This window comes from Rhinopithecus bieti, unplaced genomic scaffold, assembly GCF_001698545.2.
Source record: "Rhinopithecus bieti isolate Rb0 unplaced genomic scaffold, ASM169854v2 scaffold_9615, whole genome shotgun sequence".
NCBI classification, from domain to species: Eukaryota; Metazoa; Chordata; class Mammalia; order Primates; family Cercopithecidae; genus Rhinopithecus; species Rhinopithecus bieti.
In genome coordinates, this window is record NW_016806325.1 from 1,030,705 (window position 1) to 1,051,940 (window position 21,236).

Here is a 21,236-nt window from a genome sequence, read left to right on the forward strand (position 1 = left end):
CACACACACAAACCATGGAACAGATACCCCAGAGCACCAGGAAGACTTTGTTCCCTTCCCAGAACTTGCTTTGAGCACCTTCTGTATGCCAGGCACTATGCTATGAATTGAGACTCTTCAGAGTGCAGTACCAGCAGCCTTGGCCTTCGACACTCCTGTCCAGTTACGGAGACAGACATGCAAACAGATCACTCCCATCAGTGTAGGAAGGCCCATGCTGGAGGTGTTCCTGAGTAGCATGACTACTGAGGAAGGGTCTTGAAATGGAGGTGGGTAGGAGAGAGGATGGGGGAGGCAAAACAAGAAGGAAACTTGGAGGGGAGATGTAACACCATGTGTGCCAGGAACCACAGGTACTCCACTGCTTCCTGAGCACCAGCGAAGGCAAGTGGAAGCGGATGAGAGATCATGGGTTTTGGAGCCTGAAAGTCCTGGGTTCAAACCGTACCTCTACCCATACCATGTGTGTGACCCTGGTTATGTTGCTCGACCTCTATAAACCTCAGTTTTCTCCTGTGATCATTTGGGGATCCAAAAAAGAAAAAAAGCATTTGAAATCTTTATTACTTAGTAAAATGTCCGTATTCCTAAGAAGATGGGGATAAGGAGGAATGCATTCAAAAATAAGATACATGCCATACTGGTTACTAAAATTGCTTAACATTTATTGCTTCTTTTGGGGTTAGTAAGTTGTAAGCCTCACTAGATGCATACACTAAGAAATGGAATTGATTGGACTTGACCATAGGAATAGATCAAACTATGTCCTCTTCTTGTTCCAAGTTTCCTCCAAAAGTGGTAGTTATTTTGTTTTTCTTCATGCCCTTGTAGAGATACATTTAGTAGAGCTTACCACATAAGCTTCCGCTAACAAATTCCAAAGACATCCACTGCCTCCTTACATAATGAGGTACAATCAAAGATCAATTAGCCATACTAGTGGCTAATAGACAAGGAGAACATCTCCATAAGCTCTCCAAAGATGGCAAATTATGGCTATTTGTTTCTTTTTGGGTTTGTAGCATTTTTTTTTTTAAAGACAAGGTCTCACTCTGTCCCACAGGCTGAAATGCAGTGGCATGATCATGGCTCACTGCAGCCTCAACAGCCCGGGCTCAAGTGATCCTCCCACCTCAGACTCCCAAGTACCTGGGGCTATAGGCAGAGGGCACCACACCCAGCTAATTTTTAAATTTTTGGTAAAGACAGGATTTCACCATGTTGCCTAGGCTGATCTCAAACTCCTGAACTCAAGTGATCCGCCCGCCTTGGCCTCCCAAAGTGCTGGGATTACAGGCATGAGGCACTGTGCCTGATTGTAGATTTTTTTTTAATTTACCATATACTTGCAAATGAAATAATCTGATTATCTGGAGATTCCGAAGAGTTCAATGAAGATGATGAAAGAAACACTATAAAAACATAACCTGGGAGGAGCTTGACAACTGTTTGGCATCATTGTTCTGTCTTCCTACTTAGAAGTCTTTTCTTCTGAGTCCACATTGAAAATAGACAGTACCTCTTCACTAGTGGGTAAAATTACTAAGAACTGAGGATAAGCTAGAGATAACCTTCTGCCAAGTCAAGGCATAGCTGGAATTCATGCCATGATTTTCATCCAACGCGTTGAACAACTGATCCCAGCAGCCAGGCATTGGCCATAGTGGCTCCACCATTAGCAAAGATCAGTGTTTAACGGTGATGGTTTTGATCTCAGTGAAGAAGTCATAAGAGTCCTTGGCTCCTTCTCTACCTATTCCAGAACTCTTCATCCCCCCGAAAGGAAGGTTCAGCTCCCTGATGAGCCAACAGTTGGTCCAGACCAAGCCAGACTGCAGCTTCTTAGCCACCCGGTGGACACGTCCCACATTGCTGGACCACACAGTAGCTGCCAGCCCAAACTTAACGTTGTTGGCTCTTTCAATCACCTCCTCTTCACTATCAAAGGGGACGACACACGTCACTGGACCAAATATCTCTTCCGTCATGCAGCAGGATTCATCCTTAATGTCTGTTATCACCGTGGGAAGCATAAAGTAGCCTGCCTGGTTCCTGGTGGGGAGGTTCAACTTATCCACTCCCTCACCGCACCAAATTTGGGCACCTTCAGCAAGAGCTCTCTTGACGTAACTTCTGACCTGCGTGGGTAAAAATCATAATTAGCAATGTCTTACCATGTGGCTTCACACAAATCAGCAGAAAATTCAATGTTTTCTAATCAGCTCAGAAGGAGGGATAAGGTCATTCCTAAGAAATCTAGGGTCAATTATCTTATCACTCAGCTGCTAAGCAGGAGGGCAGAGGCGCTCCAAGCATCATTTGGGCATTCACCTTTCATACATAAGTGAGGGAAGTAATTATTTAATGTCTAAGTGCCAGGAACTCAGATAAGTGCTTTTCATACAATCTCAGTTGATTGCCTCAAAACATTATTAGCTATTGTTAATCTATTATTATCTTCTATTTGCTGATAGTATAATTGAGTGTGAAAAATATAAATGGTTCATAGAGCTAATAAACAGTAAAGTTAGAATTCACACTCATGTATATTCTGTAGCTAAATACATGAAAGAATATTTTCTCCCTTTTTGAGAGCTATGTCCATTGCAGAAAATAGGAAGAAAAAGATGTGTAAGATTTAGTTAAAGGCCAGAGTGGCCTTTAATAGATGAGCTTCCAGAACAAATCATTTCTAATTTCTAGTCTCATTACTGAATATACTCTGAAAATATACCTAGGTAATATATTTTAGCTAACTATAATGGGAAATAAATTATGTAGCAAGTTAACTCGTAATAATTATATATATAAATAAACATTGTTGAAGTCACAATTATATGTTTTTCTACCCCAAGGGGTATTATAAACAAAAGAGAAGTAGTAAAAGTAGTCCTAAAAATTAAAAATGTAGAACAGCAGTAAAGAAGTACACGAAAGACAGGGTAAATTTTGCGATAATGTTTTGGATTTTTACTTATCTATTGAGAATTCTGCCCCAGGATTACATTAGAACTCCATCGTAGAACTATATTCAGTGTAGAACTATATTCAGTGTAGAACTATATGTGTATTTTCCATGTAAAATAGAGGTAATATTATTCTATTATTAAATTTGCTCCAAGTCTGTAGAATTAATAAGCCATGAAGTTAAAGACTTTTTTTAGAGACAGTGTCTCACTGTGTCACCCAGGCTGCAATGCAGTGGCACGACCATGGCTTGCTGCAGCCTTGAAGACTCCTGGACTGAAGAGATCCTCCCACCTCAGCCTCTCGAGTAGCTGAGACTATAAACACAAATCATCATGTCTAATTCATTTTGTTTAAATTCCTAAAGAGATGGGGTCTTGCTATGTTGCCCAGGCTGGTCTTCAACTCCTGGTCTAAAGTGATCCCCCCAAAGTGTTGGGATTACAGGAATGAACCACCACACCCAGCTCAAGACTTTTTTAAAAAGTGGAACATTTGGTACAGATTTATATTCCCTTCCATTAACCTCCACCCCCAACATCCATAGTGATCTCGAAGTTTTCCCAGAATACACGCTATTCTAGTTTGTGGGTAGAAAATAAAATAAGTTTGTACCTCTCTTGAGCCCTACTCTCTTTCTTTTTTTGAAAATAATTCATCCACATTAATTAAAAGTTTCCAAAGGTGAGTGTCCTGTGTGAACAGGGGAATTGAGGTGCAGCTGTCCAGAGGCCCTGCTGGGATGCAGTGGCTGGACTTCATCAATGATTCAGCACGGCACAAGGAGTACCTGGCTTTAGACCATTATGTCTGAATGAGATCACATGATTTATCTCTCAGAAGCTCTTGGAATAATAAAAGATAAAGAGAAGTGCCAGTCTTCAAATTGTGAACTTATCAAAACATTTAATATCTAAGGTGACACACTAATTGAATTCATTTCCTGAAGAAAGTATGACTAGATGATATCTACCTTAGCAGCTTGGGAACAGAGATTTTCAATAAATTCCGGGGGGGGGGGAGGGGAGAAGAAACCATGACTAGTAATATGCTATAAATGTAAGAAATTATTATAAAATATTTTCTTCAGGAGAGAGAATAGTTAGTACTCAGTAGCTTTAGACATAAAATCAGAGCACAGGGGTTAGAAGAGTAACTCCGAGAGCCAAGCTGTATTCAAACCCCAGTTCACCCATTTACTAGCTGAGGGCTTTCAGATGTCCTATGCCTCAGTTTCCTTATCTGAAACATAGAATTACCACAGTCACTAATTCATAGGGCTCTTGAGAGAATTAAATAAAATAATATACACAAAAGATTTAGCATAATGCCTGGTACATAGTAAGCCTTTTTGACTGTCAGCCTCTGTTGTTACTGATGATGTTGGTGATGACAATGAAATGACTGACCCGACACATTAGCAGAGAGACCTCAGAGACACCCCTCATTCTGTAGGTCAGGTTTTTTATCTGATAAAAGAGGACAGGAAACTGCAACAGTGGGCCTTGGTTAGGTCTGAGTCTTGGCCCTAGCAGGGGATGCACCCGTCAGCTTTTTCTGTGCTGCCTCCAGTCTCATTGTAAACCCTGCAGAATTCTCTCTATATAGTTGCCCGCATCTTTAGGCAGACAGGTACACAGCCAGATCCTCCAGAGTGTCAAGTAGGGAAGGATTCAGGAGGTAGAAAGAAAAACAAAAAGCAACCCTACAAAAAGGCAAATGGAGCCTTATCTTCAATCCACAAGGATAGAATCCCCTGCAGGTTACTAAGCATTCCATGGAGTCACTGGGACCCTGGGAAATCATACCTCCATTTAGGAGCATGTTGTATCTCCATAAGTCCTTGAGCCCTCAGCCATTACAAAACAACTTGTACGTATTCTAATTGGATTCTTTTGCCAACGGCATTGCCACCTATTGCGGCAATCACGCAGAGGTAGGACGGACATGAAAACTCCAGACTCCACATGGCCAATTTGATTTGGAGAAGACAAAAACACACTGTAGGGGCAGAGAGTGCTGGCATGCAGATGGCAGCCCGGTCTTCCTGAGCACTCAGCCCCAAAGCTTTCTGGGGTAACACAAGGAAAGATGACCATCAGCAGAGGGCATCTGCTGCCTCCTCCAGCAAAGATGGTTTGGCACACAGAACTGAAGCGTCACAATCTGAAGAGGCCATACTTAACATTTCTCTAGGTGTTTCTATTAGCTCTCTCCCAAAAGGCAGAGACAGCAGGGCTTTCTCACTAGAACTCAGCTGAAAGCCTCATGAGGAGCCCAGCTGGTGGGAGGCTCACTCAGTGTAAACCCATATCTCATTTCATCTGTGCACACACTCAGAGTGAAGCAGTGAGGATGGCAGATGCCCACTGATCCTCTAAGCCACAGGATGATGGGGTCAGCAGGCTGTTTCCCAGCAGAAGGTAGATCCTCCTGAGGCTTTATACAGAGGAGGCATTGCGGGCAGAGCTGAGAGGAGTTCTACTCTATGTGGGAGGGATTGAACAGAGAGGATGACAAAACAAGGCAAGCTACATATATACCAGCAGTTCTAGATGTGCTGTGGTTATGGAAATACCATCCTTATTGTTTTTCTCTTAAAAAACTTGGCTGCTAATAAGTACCATTTTCAAGTTTTCAACAGTGAATAACTTTCTTTTTTTTCCTTTTTTTGAGACAGAGTCTCACTCTTGTCGCCCAGGCTGGAGTGCAATGGTGCGATCTTGGCTCGCTGCAACCTCTGCCTCCCAGGTTCAAGCGATTCTCCTGCCTCAGCCTCCCGAGTATCTGGGGCTACAGGTGTGAGCCACCCATGCCCAGCTAATTTTTGTATTTTTAGTAGAGACGGGGTTTTACCATGTTGGCCAGGCTGGTCTCAAACTCCTAACCTCAAGTGATCCGCCCTCCTTGGCCTCCCAAAGGGCTGGGATTACAGGCCTGAGCCACTGTGCCCGATCTAACAGTGAATAACTTTTTAACCATGTCCAAAATCTTTCCCCTTTGAAGCAGTGGAATTTTGGAGCTTTCTGAGATGAGTACAAACTATTTAGCTATACTTAGTTTTAATAAGAATAGTTGCTGAAAAATTATTTTCTATAAGGATCAAGCAGAAAATCAAAAGTAGTTGATTGAAAAGTCTTCAGTTGAGTTAATAGTAACATGCTGGTTTCTTAGCATGAACAGATGTACCTTAGGACTGTAAGATGTCAACAACAGGAAAAACTGGGTGAGTGGACATAAAAATTCGCTGCCTTATCTTTGAAACATTCTATAAATCTTAAATTATTACAAAGTAGAAGGATTATTTTATTTTTTGAGACAGCATTTCACTGTCGCCCAGGCTGGAATTCAGTGGCGTGATTTCATCTCACTGCAGCCTTGACCTCCTGGGGTTCAGGTGATCCTCCTGCCTCAGCCTCCTGAGTAGCTGGGACTACAGGCATGCACTACCATGCCTGGCTAAATTTTTTTGTATAATTTTTAGAGACAGGGTTTTACCATTTTGCCCAGGCTGCTCCTGGGCTCAAGTGATCTTCCTGCCTTGGCGTCCCAAAGTGCTAGGATTACAGGCATGAGCCACCATGCCCAACGAAGATTTATTTAAAAAAAAAAGAAAAGAAAAGAAAAGAAAATTGACTGAGAGACAAAGTGTTCAATGGTAAAAATATCTTGGGGCTTTCAAAAGTTTTGCTTAAAAGATAAATATGAGTTTATGGCCTTTTATTTTAATGTGGTCAGAAAAAATTGGTAACTGCTAAGATTCATCATTTCCAAAGTGATCCATGGCACCTAAGTATACTAAATTGAAATAATATTAAGATAATACAACTAACATGTGAAACAGATGCTTGATTTTCAGGCATAATTTGGTTCAATAGAAGATGGCATTTCTGGACTTAGATATGTCCAGGAGAAGCTGGTCTAGGGCTTTGCCAATATTTCAAGTTTTAAAAATGTTGAATATAGTAAGTGGTTTAGCTCTATTAGAAATCTTGGTTTTTGTCCACAGCTTCTGCAGCTGTGATGCTAGAAATAATGAGGAATGAGAAATGAGGAATAGTGGCCTTTCCATTTCTCCTTCCTTTAGGGGAAGATGGGGTTGGTAAAAACATGGTGTATAAGATGGGGTGATGTAAGCACTACATTAAGGCAAATTTGTTATTGGGGAGGTGCAAAGGATGAAAATTAGTTGTAAAAATATTAGGAGCTCCGACACAATAATCTTCCTGGGAGTCATTGTGGTCAAGCCCAGCAAAGTACTCTAGGTCCCCCGATTCCCTGCATGCACAGCTTGGAGCTGGCCAGAACAAGGTGAGCCCTAGGGAAACCAAGCTCTCCCTGCATGTCTTAGTCTGGATTCAGATAAGAACTTGCTTGACAAAATCCAAATAGGGAGCTGGGCTGAGGCAGAAGGAGGGCCGGCCAGAGAGGGGCACATCTTCAGAAACTCAGAGTAGGGTGTCCCTCCACATGTATGCCTGTGCTACCGGGACATGAACTTGCAAACTGAGTCCTCTGCTACCATCTGCCACGGACAGAGTCCTCACATACATTTGCCTGATAACAAAAACTATCACAAGAGACTCTACCAAAACCACAACCTTGCACAAAGGCCACCGCAACCTTGCCCAAAAAATACCTCAAGGATGTTTATACAGCAACTGTCCCTTCAACCTTGGACTGGTGCTCCCATTTAATAATAAATCACCCTTATTATTGATTCTTGTAGCCAACGATAATTGTTTCAAAACAACATTCTGTCACCTTCCTCATTTTACCTTTAAAAACCCTCGTCTTCCTTTACCTCCCTAGCTATGCCCGGAATCCATCACAACACGCATATCCCAGTTTATAATCTTCTGGCATTAATTCCCAAAGAAAGTTGCTTTTATTTTCTTTAGAGAGCCCTTCTCTATGTTGTTATTTTAGGTTGAAAGATTCTAACCACAAACCTACTGAAGAAAAGGTAATCTAGGTCTTCTCTGTGGAGTCACTCATAGACACAATGTTCAGGGTATATATTTTACTCTAGGGAAAAATATGGATATTTTATGCTGAAGTATTCTGACACCTAAACTCGCTAAATTCTGTGTTTATTTTATGGGTGATGAAAACTACTAGGAATCACCAAAACACAAAACTAAAGTTTAAGAATTTGGGAGGCATTCCAAATGTGAATGGTGTCTATAACTAAAATGTGTTATAATAGAAATATTTTGGTACCTTTTTAATAAGTTGATTCTTGAGAAACACAAGGACAGTGGAGAAATATGAACCTGCAGAAATTTTTTCACTTGTATACTTGTAGTAATGCTATAGAAATCTGAAATTATTTTTGATAATAATCTAGATGTAATTTTTTAGATTCCTAAATTGGCATTTAAAAAGTTAGATTTGTATACTGTTGAGGTATTAAAGATCCCTATTTAACCAAATGTTTTCAGAAAACTAGAGTTAGATACCAAAACTACTTGTGACCTAAGCTGGAATCACCAATACTTGTACCAATTGTGAGCAGTTAAAGAGGAATTTCAAGCCAAACCTCAAAGGCACGTATGTGTCTATACAGCTCCTTTATCATTGTTATGATTTAGTGATCAGTGATACTAGAGGCTCCAGGCTCAGATGGTTCAAGCACTTTCTTGGAGAAAGGCTGGGTTTTAGTTTTTGGATTTATTTTGTTTTCCTTTCAGAATCTTGATGCTGAGTCATACTGGCCAGAGATGGCCAGGACCTGTCCATTTTGGACCGAATTCCAGGTAGTTTAATCTAAGGATCAAAAAAAATTCAAGGAAAATGGATACCTTAAATTTGGGGGATATACTGTAACTGGAACACATCATGTGGTGTTAATTCAGTCATTCGCCCAACAAATACTATGTACCTACTACGTTCCAGGAGCCTTCTAGAGTCTAAAGATACAGCAATGAATAAAACAGACCAAGAAGCTGACATTCTAGTCCAGGGAAGATAGTCAGTAAAGGGGTAAGACATATATATTGCGTGTCATGGAGAAAAATATATATTGCATATATATTGCAAGAACCATGGAGAAAAATAAAGCTCCAAAGAAGTCAAAGTTGTAAAAGGTACCACTGTGTATAGGGTAGGCAGGAAAGCCCTCATTCAGGTGACATCTACTCTAAGAAGGGGAAGGAGAGAGCCATGCATACATCCGAAGGAAGAGCATTCCAGGCAGCATGAGCAACAAGAGCAACGGCCAAGAAGGAGGAGGGTGCCTGGTATTTTCCAGGAAGAACAGGGAGGCCAGTATGCAGGAGTGGAATGAGGAAAGGGAAGGGTCACAGAGGTAATGGGAAAGATTGTAGCCAGTTTCTTAGGTTATTCTAAAGACTTAGGCATTGACTGTGAGTAACATGGGGTATGACCATACACAGCATGACACATCATCACCAGTGATGAAATTACTACGATATTAGAGCAAGGTTTAAAAGGTAATTTCACTACATTAGAAATGTCAGCATGAACTCAGGAGCCTTCTGTTGTTGCTGTTGTCGCTGTTGTTGTTTGAGTCAGGGTCTCATTCTGTGGCCCAGATTGGAGGGCAGTAGCAGAATCTGCAGCCTCCACTTTCCAGGCTCAAGTGATTCTCCTGCCTCTGCCTCCCAAATAGCTGGGATTATAGGTGCGCGCCACCACTGCCTGGCTAATTTTTGTGTTTTTAGTAGAGACGGGGTTTCACCATGTTGGCCAGGCTAGTCTTGAACTCCTCACCTCAAATGATCCACCCGCCTCAGCCTTCCAAACTGCTAGGATTACAGGCATAAGCCAACGCACCCAGCCAGGACCCTTCTTAAAAAAGGCAGTGTGGCCAAGCGTAGTGGCTCACACCTTTAATCCCCTCACTTTGGGAGGCCAAGGTGGGCAGATCACCTGAAGTCAGGAGATCAAGATCAGCCTGGCCAACATGGTGAAACCCTGTCTCTACTAAAAATACAAAAATTAGCTGGGCGTGGTGGCACGCACCTGTAATCCCAGCTACTTGGGAGGCCGAGGCAGGAGAACTGCTTGAACCCAGGAGGTGGAGGTTGCAGTGAGCCAAGATCGTGCCACTGCACTCCAGCCTAGGTGACAGAGTGAGACTCCATCTCGAAAAAATAAATAAATAAAAACTAAAAAAAGGGCAGTGTGTGTGAAGCATCACAAGGTTTTAAGCCACCTCTTCTTGACCTCTTCTTGGATGTCATTAAGCCACTTGTTATGTAATAGGAAATCCCCTAATGGTCACCCTTAAGAGCAAATGCTGGGCTTGATCACCATTCTCCACTGAAAGGAACCAAGGCTCAGCAGAGAGAGGTCTTGTTGTCCACGTGTAGCAGAGCAATTGAGACCACCTGAGGCCGCCTGTTGTCACAGGACGGAGATGTCTACAGGTGGGTCTCCGGTGGGCTCAGAAGGACAAGAGAGCAGGTTAAAGAGAGGGCTCCTGGAGTGGTTTTAAAGGTGAGGGCATGTGGCCTATTTAGTGTTGCATTTCATAAACACATAGAATCTGCAATCTATGCCAATTACTAGAACTCATTAGCGTCTTGTTTAAGTCATCACAATATTAAATATTTAATTCTCCAACAGTGGCTCATTTCAGCTTAGTACATGTTAAAAAAAATAAATAAATAAGAAGCCTCCTGTGGCCAAGGAGGAATATACTGGGCATCAAAAATATTGTATGAAAGTCCACAGGAATTACAATGTATTGAAGACAAATATTTAGAGTATCACAGAGAAAAGCCATAGCTACCAATATGAGTCAAAGTGTGGCATCGATTTCTCTCTCTTACACACACACACACAGAGAGAGAGAGAGACAGAGAGAGAGAGAGATCATTCAACTGATACGGAAAAGTCACTACTTCCTATTTGTTTCACTAATATATATTCTCTCACTGGGTAACTAAAATAGTTATTATGGTAGCGACTAAAATAGAAAAAAATAGTGTATCTGTTGAGTTGATACAGAAAGAACTTTGAAATTCTGAGTGAGTGAGTTGCACAGGGAACCTCACACTGCAGTACTGCCTGAACCTGCTGAAAGGTACTCTAGGAGGTTAACTTTTGTTCCACCCCTTCCTGTTTCCCAGGAAGCGGTCGGCGATATACTATACTGGTTTTTCACCAGTCATTTGCAGGTGTGGGCAGGCAGGCAGGGAGCCCTAGTGTCCAAAAGAGCCAGAATGAGAGAGAACAGGGGAGTCTCCTGCACCTGGAAAATCTTCACTCCATGCAGGACCATCAACAACTATTGGTCTCACTGGACATTCTGCGGACCATTGTCTATGTACCCGCAATCCTGTAGGTAAATTTAGCTGGAGAAAAACACGCCATGCTAGTCAGCCTCACTTTAAATAAATGACTACAAGCCTCAAGTGAGCCCTTTGAACTGTTCTGCTAATAACTTGGTGATTTCCCAGTTCTTTTCTCGTGACCTACTGCGAGATTATTTCATACCCTCTCCTCCCTCCTGAAACCTTCAACACCTTTTCCCCTCCTCACCCTGATGCCTATTTCACTGAGAAAACAGAAGAAATAAGGGCAGGCCTTCAAGCTACTTCATCTTTCCATCTGTAAGCAACTGTGTTGCAGTGTCCTGAAAGTCAAAGTTAAATATAGTTAATGTGGGAGTGCACTGTGCAGTGTCAGGGATTTCTACAAACTTACGTAAATGCTCTGTCTCTCATTGGCTGGCTGATGGGGACAAGTTTCCCTCAGTGGCACTGAGCTGAAAGCAGAGTCCTTCTGACTCCAAAATGTATGACTTATTTTGGGAGTCACATCTGGTAATAAATTAAAATAACCCTAAATTGCAGTCAAGGGCCAGATCTGCTTTTCTTAAAAAATGACCCTAAAGATCTGAGTTTCATCAATCACTCAGAGACTATCAGTGGTTTCTTCCAGATGGGCTACCCCTGGTCCCCCACTGACTAAGGACGACACAATTTGGACTGTTTGTGTCGGCACTTCTGGCTATAATCCAGAGGCAGACCTTTTCCAAAGAGAATGCTTGCATATGGAAATCACTGGCACTCTTCCATATTACCCTTATTAGCTGATCTTTCTGTTTTGAAATTTGGCCTCCCCTCTCTACTGGTAGTATCTCCACACTGACTTCTCAAGTTCATTAATTTCATGTGGATGCACTTTCACCGGGACTGCATTTGCATATTCTTATCCACAGTGTCTAGACTCTGTGTCCAAAAATGGGGTAGTAACTAACAATATTTCAGAGTCTGATGTGTGCAATGCTCATACTGAGCTTCTCTTCAAATAAGAACTTATTCTGTAACTTACATGGCAGAAATTTACTCACTTTCTCCAAATGTGCTTTACTTATCAGAGCACCCATGCTGGCCAATGGATCAGAGGGAATGCCGACTTTCCACTTTCTGGTAGCTTCTACAAATCTCTGTAAAAATTCAGTATAGATGCTCTTCTGGACAAAGATCCTGCTGGTACAGAGACAGATTTCACCCTGCCAAGAATGAGAAGAAGGACAAGGCTGGAGACACTCTCCTTCATGGATAGAGCACTCCGCACTTTTGAGTACCTGCCATGTGTCAGGCACTGGTCTAGGCAATGGGGTACAATGGTAAATAAGACAAACTCCCCACCATGTGGAACACATAGTCTTGTGGGAAAGACAAACAAAAACACAAGTACATAAACTTAATAAATAATACAACTTCAGGTTGTGATCAAAGCCATAAAAGAAAATTAAGCAGAGGATGGGAATGGAAACTGACGGCAGGGGCAGGGGCAGCTGTTTTACAGAAGGGAGTCATGGGGGGCACGTGCAAAGAGGGTGTATTTGCCTGGAATCTTGACTGATGTGAAGCCACGAGACGGAAAAAGATCTGGAGGTGGGGAATTCTTCAGAGTAAGTACAGAGGACCTGCAGCAGGAATGAGCTGGTGTGCATGAGGAAAAGCAGCTGGAGGGGCTGAGGCTGGAAGAGGAGGCAGGGACAGGAAATGCATGGTAGGAGAGGAGGTCAGGAGGCTAGCAAGGCTCTATTGTGCAGTCTTGTAGGTTCATAAAGAGATTATGTTTTATTCTCAGTATCATGAAAAAATGAGGGAAGGTTTTAAGCATCAGAATGATACGATCAGATTTACATTTTAACATGCTCATTCCGGCAGCCGTGGGAAAACAGGATGGAAGGAAACAAGTGTAGGAACAGAGCAGAGGAGTTAAGAGAATATTCCAGAAGTCCAGATGCGTGTAGGTGGTTGAGACCAGGGAGGCGTCCACGGAGATGCAGAGAAGTGAAAAGGACCCACTGAGTTCAACAGGTTCTTCCAGGGGCCCGGAACCTCCGAAGAGTGATGAAGCTGGCACAGATGCACTGGAGAAGTGATGGGATTCAGGATATACCTTAAAGACAGAACCAACAGGACCTGTCGATGGAAAGAGAGGGCAAGAACAAGAGTAGGCCACACAGGGGATGGTGGTGCTGTTCCCTGGAAGGGCAGACTTGAGGTGGGAAGAGGATTGGTATTGCAAGGAAGGGAGAGGGAGGGAAATGAGAGCTCTGCTTTGGACACGCTGGGTTTCAGATGCCTCACAGACATCAAATAGAGATGCTGAGTGTGCAGGGGAGGGGTTATAACAGATTTCTCAGTGAAAAATAACCCTATCATTTGAATATAGCATGTAACAGTTTACAAACCACATTCTAGACTTTCAAAGCATCATTTATGCATGACAAGTACATAAATGCATAAATATTTTTGCCATGTTTGTGTTTGACTTCACAAAAATCCTAGGAAATAGAAGGCTCCTGATTGTCCTGGTATTTGTACAAAGATTCATTGTCCAGATTAAACCATTAATGTTTTGAAATAATACATTCTTTCTGCAACCAGGATTGTTGTTAGGATCATCTCCATATCTAGCTTGGGAAATGTCTAAACACTTGATACTTTCATTTGCACAAGTGCCCTGTGACATCAGGGAAGGAGAGCATGACCAAGAGGCTAGAGGGGTTTACCCAGTTCCCTGTTGCTCAGTGCCCAGAAAGCATAGGTAAGCATACCAAGATGCCCAGAAGAAAGACTTTGGAGAGAGTAAGAAAAGGACAGTATCATTCATTGAGTGCCTATCGTCAAGCCAGACACTGCGCAGGGTGCTTTCCTCATTATAAATAATTCTGTAGCCTGTTAGCTTTTCCAGTTTACAGTTAGGAAAAAATGCTTTGAATTAGTATATGTCCAAGGTCACACAGAGATGCTTCAAAAAAGCCAGTTACATTCAATTAAGGAAGAAATATGCATGACATAGAATTCATTGCTCAGCTAAATCAAGCTGCTTTATTTATTTTGCCTAACATCCATTTGTGACCTTGGATTAGCCAATGAGTTAGGTGTATGTCTCTTTCCCCATTTACATTTTAAAACACTCCCAAAAGGAAGGTTATCTGAGCAAACTCAAATCCTTGCACAATTCTGGTAGGAGAGAAGCTTACACTTCTTATTTCCATGCTCAGACTTTGTTTTTTTGTTTTGTTTTTGAGATGGAGTCTTGCTCTTATCACCCAGGCTGGAGTGCAGAGGTGCAATCTCGGCTCACTGCAATCTCTGCCTCCCAGTTTTAAGAGATTCTCCTGCCTGAGCCTCCCAAGTAGCTGAGATTACAGGTGCCCACCACTATGCCCAGCTAATTTTTGTATTTTTAGTACAGACGAGGTTTTGCCATGTTGGCCAGGCTGGTCTCGAACTCCTGACCTCAGGTGATCCACCCACCTCGGCCTCCCAAAGTGCTGGGACTACAGGTGTGAGCCACCACACCTGGCTCCTCAGAATTTGTTTAGTACAGAGTTTACCTTTCTCTCATCTTAGTTTCTCAGTCCACAAAATTTGTCCCTCTGTTGTTGTCTCTAAGCCATGAAAACACTTGGTTTAATTGTTCACTTGAAACTTGCTTAATGGTTAAATTAGTTGTATTGTAAAAGTACATTGTCTATTGATCCAGAAACTGTCTTTCTAGCCACTTCAAGAGTTACAGTGAGAGAAATAATTACACTTATGATTATCATGAAGATAATAATTGAAAGTAACATTTTTCACTCTATACTCATGAAAACCCTGTTAGAAGACATCATTATTGTTCACATGATTTTATCAGTGAAGCAATGCACGTTCAAAAGCTTATGCAATATTCAATGTCACCTGAGTTAGCTCAATACAGATATCTCTCATTTCACTGCTCTTTCCTTCTGTGAAGTTCTAGGTCTTTGGCCTATGTCTTTATTCTCTGTTAAAATAAAAATATCCTTTGAAGAAAATCATCCAGTGTTTATGTACATCTGCTATATCCTAGGCAGTATTCTAAGCATTGGCATTGAAAATGCCACACAAAAGCAGGCACTGTTTCCATCTTCTTGCAGCCTACTGTTTAGTTGATCTGGTCTAGTGTTCTTAACTCTTTGGAATGCCATAGCCTTAAAGAATCTGCCAAAAACTACAGAGCCCAGAGAAATATCTGTTACGGAATTTTAGAAGCTACAATGATGCCCTGAAGCTGATCCATGAATCCACGCCGAGAAATCTTCTCTAGTCAGTTTCAGGTACTTGGAACTCAGTGTACGAATGCATTTGGAATACTTTTGAAATGAGAGTAAGGTTTACTGGGAATAGGACATTTGAACCACAAGCAAAGACAAGGTTTAAGAAAAGAATAAAAGACAAGACAGGGCAACTGTGTGAATAAGAAATGGAGATGCTCGGAGCAGCAAAATCAATCATTCCACCCATGGCTGGTGCCTGATAAAAGCTGTGCAACTCAAGAAGAGGAATTTGCTGAACAGAAGCTGTGACTCCACAGGGCCACTAATTAATGTTCAAATTGAGCAGAGAGTTAAGGGAATCACACAATGTACTGATCCTGGCTTCATGGAAATGGCACTGGATTGACCTGCTTGCTCCCAGGCATTGCACTGTGATGAAACAGATCCAGCTTGACAGGGCCATGGAGGGGAGGGAGAAGAACCCCAGGGGACATACCTGGTTGGCAAAGCTGGACCTGACCGTTGCCGGAATGCACTCATCCAGGTTGGCGTCCTCAAAGATGATGGCAGGATTCTTGCCCCCCAGCTCCAGGGAGAGCTTCTTGCAGTGAGGAGCGCTCAGCTGGGTGATCCGCTCGGCGGTGGGCTGGCTCCCGGTGAAGGAGATCAGGGGCACCTCTGGATGGGATACCAGAGCCTCACCCACCCTGGGCCCAGTTCCAAACACAATATTGACCACACCTGGTGGAACACCTGGATAGGAAACAATATCGGTTATAGTAATTCTCGGTATGTTGAAGAGTTCAAGTTACATGGAAACTCTCCTTGAAAGTCCAATCGCTTGAATGGGAGTGGGTGGGGATGGAGGAAGCACTTGGGTTTTACAACACTTGGAACTTTCATGGCTGCCTCTGGTTTAATAGCAAAGCAAAACCCACAGAGTCACCTCGGCCCACAGTACACCCCAGGTAGGATTCCACCGGATGCTTTCCTAGAGACATGCAGGGTGGAACATATTTTAGGTGATTCGTTCCATAATACTGGCTAGGCCTTAGGGCTTGAGGATGCAGAGATAGTCTCAGGCAGGTCAAGCCCACTAGGGGAGCAGCCCCCTGCTCCATCTTGGTGTCCAGGAGTCACAATGCTGTGTGAAAATGTTAAGTAGAGAGGTGTATACATGCTGCAGAGGAGCAAAGAAGAAATAGACTATCTTGGCCCAGGGAAGCAGGGCAAGGCTCCCCAGCGAGGGTGGGTTTCAGGTTGGAAGTCCTGTGCACCATGCTTATAAACAACATCATAACACTGTAGGGCCAACTTACAAGTACCACAAACAACCAAAAATGGGTGCCCCAATCTTTTCTATCACAAGACCCTGCTACCCTGTATATTCGTGCATTTGTGCATGCGTTTTCTTTTTTATTATTTTATTTTATTTTTGAGATGGAGTCTGGCTCTATCGCCAAGGCCGGAGTGCAGTGACGCCATCTTGGCTCACTGCAACCTCCGCCTCCCGGGTTCAAAAGATTCTCCTGCCTCAGCCTCCCAAGTTGCTAGGATTACAGGCATGCACCACCATGCCTGGCTAAATTTTGTATTTTTAGTAGAGAGGGGATTTCATCATGTTGTCCAGGCTGGCCTCGAACTCCTGACCTCAAGTGATCTGCCCACCTCAGCCTCTCAAAATACTAGGATTACAGGCATGAGCCACTGCACCCGGCCTATCCATGTGTTTTCTGGACTTACGTGTTCATTGCCTGCACACAACTAGAAGGTACACTAGCTAAGGGCAGAAACAGTATCTGTTCTTTGCTCTCCATTGTATACTCTGTGCCACAGCCTAGTTTGGCATTGAGAAATAAAAATAAAATCCTAAGCTCCCCCAGTTCACTGAATAGACCCTCTCTTGGCCAAAGGGATACCAGAGAAACCTTAAAAATGGAATTCCCAGCCATTATAGGATGAGAGGTCAAACATGCCATAGTATGACCCTTCCTTATTAATCTTTAACCAGAATTCTTTCCTGAGTGTAAGCAGAAACCAGCTCTAAAAAACAAGAAATGGACAACCTATTCCTTTATCGCCTTTAGCTAACCATCTGAAACTGCAACCAAATTTTCCTCCCTCTTTGCAGTTTGGATGTGGCAGCTCACCAGTCTCACAACGCATCCCTTCCTAAAAACTGACCACCATCTCTGGACTGGTTTTGGCCAACTTGCTGAGGGTATGTCGTGAGGGTTTTCATGTCCTCTGCTTCACCTTTTGATGTCAGATGACCAAAAAATCCACCCTCGGAACGTGCTAAGGCTGCCATCTTTTTGAGCACGTGATCCAGTGTAGACACATGAAGCTCTCCTGTGCGTGCACCTGTTTCTCCTTTCATAAATATTCGTGACTCCTCCCATATCTTACTGAACATGAATATTCAGCCACCCTGCTCAGGAAAATTTCTGTTCCCTTTACCCCTCCTCCAAGTACTTGTTCTCCACTTTGGGCAGAGACTACGCTTCCCAGCCAGCAAGATGGCCAGTCTGCAGGCTGCAATGCTTTATAAGAAATAAAACCCTCCTTTCCAAATGCATGAAACTTATGATTCTTCAGTTGATAGCACATGGAACTCAGACTAGTAAATGCAGACATTAGATAGGGTGCTTACTGTGGGCTCACCACTGCTATCTGTGACTCACACCCTTCAGGCCTCACAACAACCTTAGGAGATAGGTAGTTTTATTACACTTAGTTCACCAGGAAGAAATTTGAGGCAAAGTGAGATTGAATAACAACCAGTAAGCAGCAAAGCCAGCAGGTTAATAACTTTTAAGTAAATGAATGAGTGAATGAATGCTTAGTGTACATTATTCAAATTAGAAATGGTTCATGAATGAGGAAGTTTTAAAAAGAAAATCATCTCTATAATGTCCAAAAAGAAAGTCATCTGTGTCTAGGCAGTTCTTAGGATTGGCCTAAGTGTTGCATCTCTGTACCCAACATGCCCATTTGTTGAAATCTAACTTAGGTCAGTCCCAGATTGTAGGTCACTGTCAGACGAGTGGCTGGCACCATGTGAGAGCACCCCAGCTCTGGGTTGGGGCAAAGAAAAGTGTGGAAGGAGAGGCCTTCCCTTGGGATGAAACAAGGACAAGTTTCCCACAGTTTCCTGGGCGGGGCCCAGCATCTCCACCAGTGATGGGGTGTGCATGTGGGTGAATGGGGTGTGGGGCAGGAGGGGGTGGACTGTTAGACTTTATCAATCCTGAAGGCAAAAAATGAATGGAATCACTGCTAATGTTCACAGTAGTTTCTTGGGTTTTTTTTTTTTTTTTTTTTTGAGACAGAGCGTCTCGCTCTGTCACCCAGGCTGGAGTGCAGTGGCGCTATCTCAGCTCACTGCAACCTCCACCTCCCAGGTTCAAGCGATTCCCCTGCCTCAGCCTCCTGAGTAGCTGGGACTACAGGCACCCGCCACCCCCAGTTAATTTTTTTGTATTTTAGTGGAGACGGGGTTTCACCATGTTGGCCAGGATGGTCTTGATCTCCTGACCTCGTGATCTGCCCGCCTCCACCTCCCAAAGTGCTGGGAGTGCAGACATGAGCCACCACGTCCGACCCACAGTAGCATTTTAACCGAGTGTGAGAGAGAATGCAGAAGCACTGCATATTTATCCCCACGGTGAAATGAGCCCATGCGGCAGTGAATTGCCTTCCCCTCGATGGTATTAACATTTTGATTACATTCCCTTGGGCTTGGATGCTAATGTTGGCTGGCCATTATTTCCCAGTACCATTTTGACGTTTTATCCAGAAATTAATGGAATTTTTCTCAAGATGTCCGCCCTCTAACCTGAAGACATTCTGGTGATAAGAGAAGGAAAGCAGTTTAATTGACAAATAACAATTTAGCAAAACTCAGGGGAGGTGGCTAACAGACAAGTTAGGAACAGACGAGAACAGACTAGAAGGAAACCCCTCAAATGCAGGGGCTTGGCAGGCTGGCAACAAGAAGAATTTTAGGCTTAAATAGAGCACACACACACACCCTCACACACACACATCCCCTGCCCCACACCCACACCCACACACACGTTCCCTACCCCCCCACACACACACACACCCTCACACACACATCCCCCACCCCACACAGCTAATGGGAAGGGCCAGGAAAATGCAGTCAGTGGGCACTCTGGGAATTAGGGCAAATATTTGATGCCCCCAAGAAACAATGACTATTCCAGGAATCCCACAGAAGTATTCACTGTGTCCTTTTAAAAATGAGTTTATTTCAAAGGAAGGTTATCTGTCAAGTCTGTTTAAATGCCCAGGACTAGAGGAGCTAACTCTTTAAACATCCAGAATGAATTAGTTATTTTCGCTTTTCCCTCCCCTACTAAAAGCTTCTCTTACATTACTCTAAAGCAGATGACACAGATGTGGTTCACATTCCTCCCAATCCCAGTGGAGAAACCGAGGGCTCACGAGAGGAGCAAGGTGAAGATGACACGCTATATTTGTCAGGGGAGGAAGTTTCAGCCCATGGAGGAAAGAGGAGAAGGGCTATCTTAGTTTCCTGGGCTTATTAGTCCACAAGAAATAAGATCAATGCTGTGCAGAGATGGAAACAGAAACTCTCATGCAGGCCAGATTCAGGACAGACCGGCTGGGAAAGATAACTCATCATTGATCCAGACGTGCTTGGTCTCAGGAGAGAGCGGTTAAGGGAACACGGCTCTGCGGCGCCACCCCTGCCTCCGAGTCCCAGTAGAGGGGAAGCCCCAGGCCTAGTCCACTCTGGGGAACCTGCAGTCACCAGGCAGGGAAGAAACATGTCGAGCCTTTGCAGACACCACAGACTTCATTTTACAAAGAATGGGATTAGACCGTGGGGTCTTTTGTAGAGGAGAAACACGGGAAGGGTCGGCACTTTTAAATTATATATCCCGCCCCACTCCCTCCACCTCGAAGCCTGGGATCTCCATAGATGACAACCCAGGGTCCTAGGCTGGAAGGCCTCATTCCTCTGGAGGACCCTGGGATCCTACAGCCCAGTGCCATTCCCTAAACAGCCTCAGTTTTGAGCCATCATCTTCCTCGTGGAATAAAGAACTGGCTAGGGTTTAGTGGAAGTTAATGTGTCTGTCTGTGCTTCTAAGAAAGGTGTTCTGAAGAGGGAGAGAGGGATGGGCTCTTACCCACCGGGCATTCTGTGGATACAGGAGAGCCCAGCAGTGCCCCTCTATGAGCTGAAAGGCAGCAAGGAAAGACTCAGCTAGAAAGACGGTGAGTCTGTCCCCACCACCCAGCACTCCTGCCCTGGCTGTGGGGTGACGTGGCCAAAAGACCTTACATGAAGGGGACTTCTCACAGGAGGGCTGCTGGGGTCTCCCACCTGCTACCTTGAAACAGTGCCAGCCTGTGCCTGTGTGGAGCTATACCCCAGAACAAAACCAGGAGCGCATCCTGAATGTGGTCAATAAACTATTAGCAGAAAAAGAACAAGGAGCAAACGCGAAAACCTTGATATGCTAGGAAGAGGCCATATTGTATTAGCTTTCCAGTAGCGGTCCCAAAGGCAGGGAAAACTGAAGGATGTATATTTAGAGCTCTTAAAATCAGGTTACTTTTACTAGGTAACCTATAGCTAAGCACACTATAAGTGTACCTAGCAATATTCTTATTGTCATCAAGATTAACTTGTGATTCCAACTTAAGATTTTATTTTATATTATTATTATTATTATTATTATTATTATTTTAT

The 21,236-nt window shown here is 43.4% G+C and overlaps 1 protein-coding gene across 2 annotated transcripts in view; it reads right to left on the minus strand.

Moving 5' to 3' along the window:
- Window positions 1-641: 641 nt before the first annotated feature.
- ALDH8A1 (aldehyde dehydrogenase 8 family member A1) overlaps window positions 642-21,236 on the minus strand; it is a 32,068-nt gene continuing 11,473 nt past the window's right edge. Inside the window, exons 5-7 of one of the 2 annotated variants that reach the window (XM_017875473.1) lie at window positions 15,984-16,240; window positions 12,293-12,454; window positions 642-2,138 (exon numbers count right to left, since the gene is read on the minus strand). In XM_017875473.1, the coding sequence (XP_017730962.1) occupies window positions 1,686-2,138; window positions 12,293-12,454; window positions 15,984-16,240 (872 nt within the window). In that variant the 3' untranslated portion in view covers window positions 642-1,685. Of the gene's footprint in view, window positions 2,139-12,292; window positions 12,455-12,885; window positions 13,357-15,983; window positions 16,241-21,236 lie in introns of those variants that run through there. The other variant, XM_017875474.1, reaches the window with a different exon arrangement.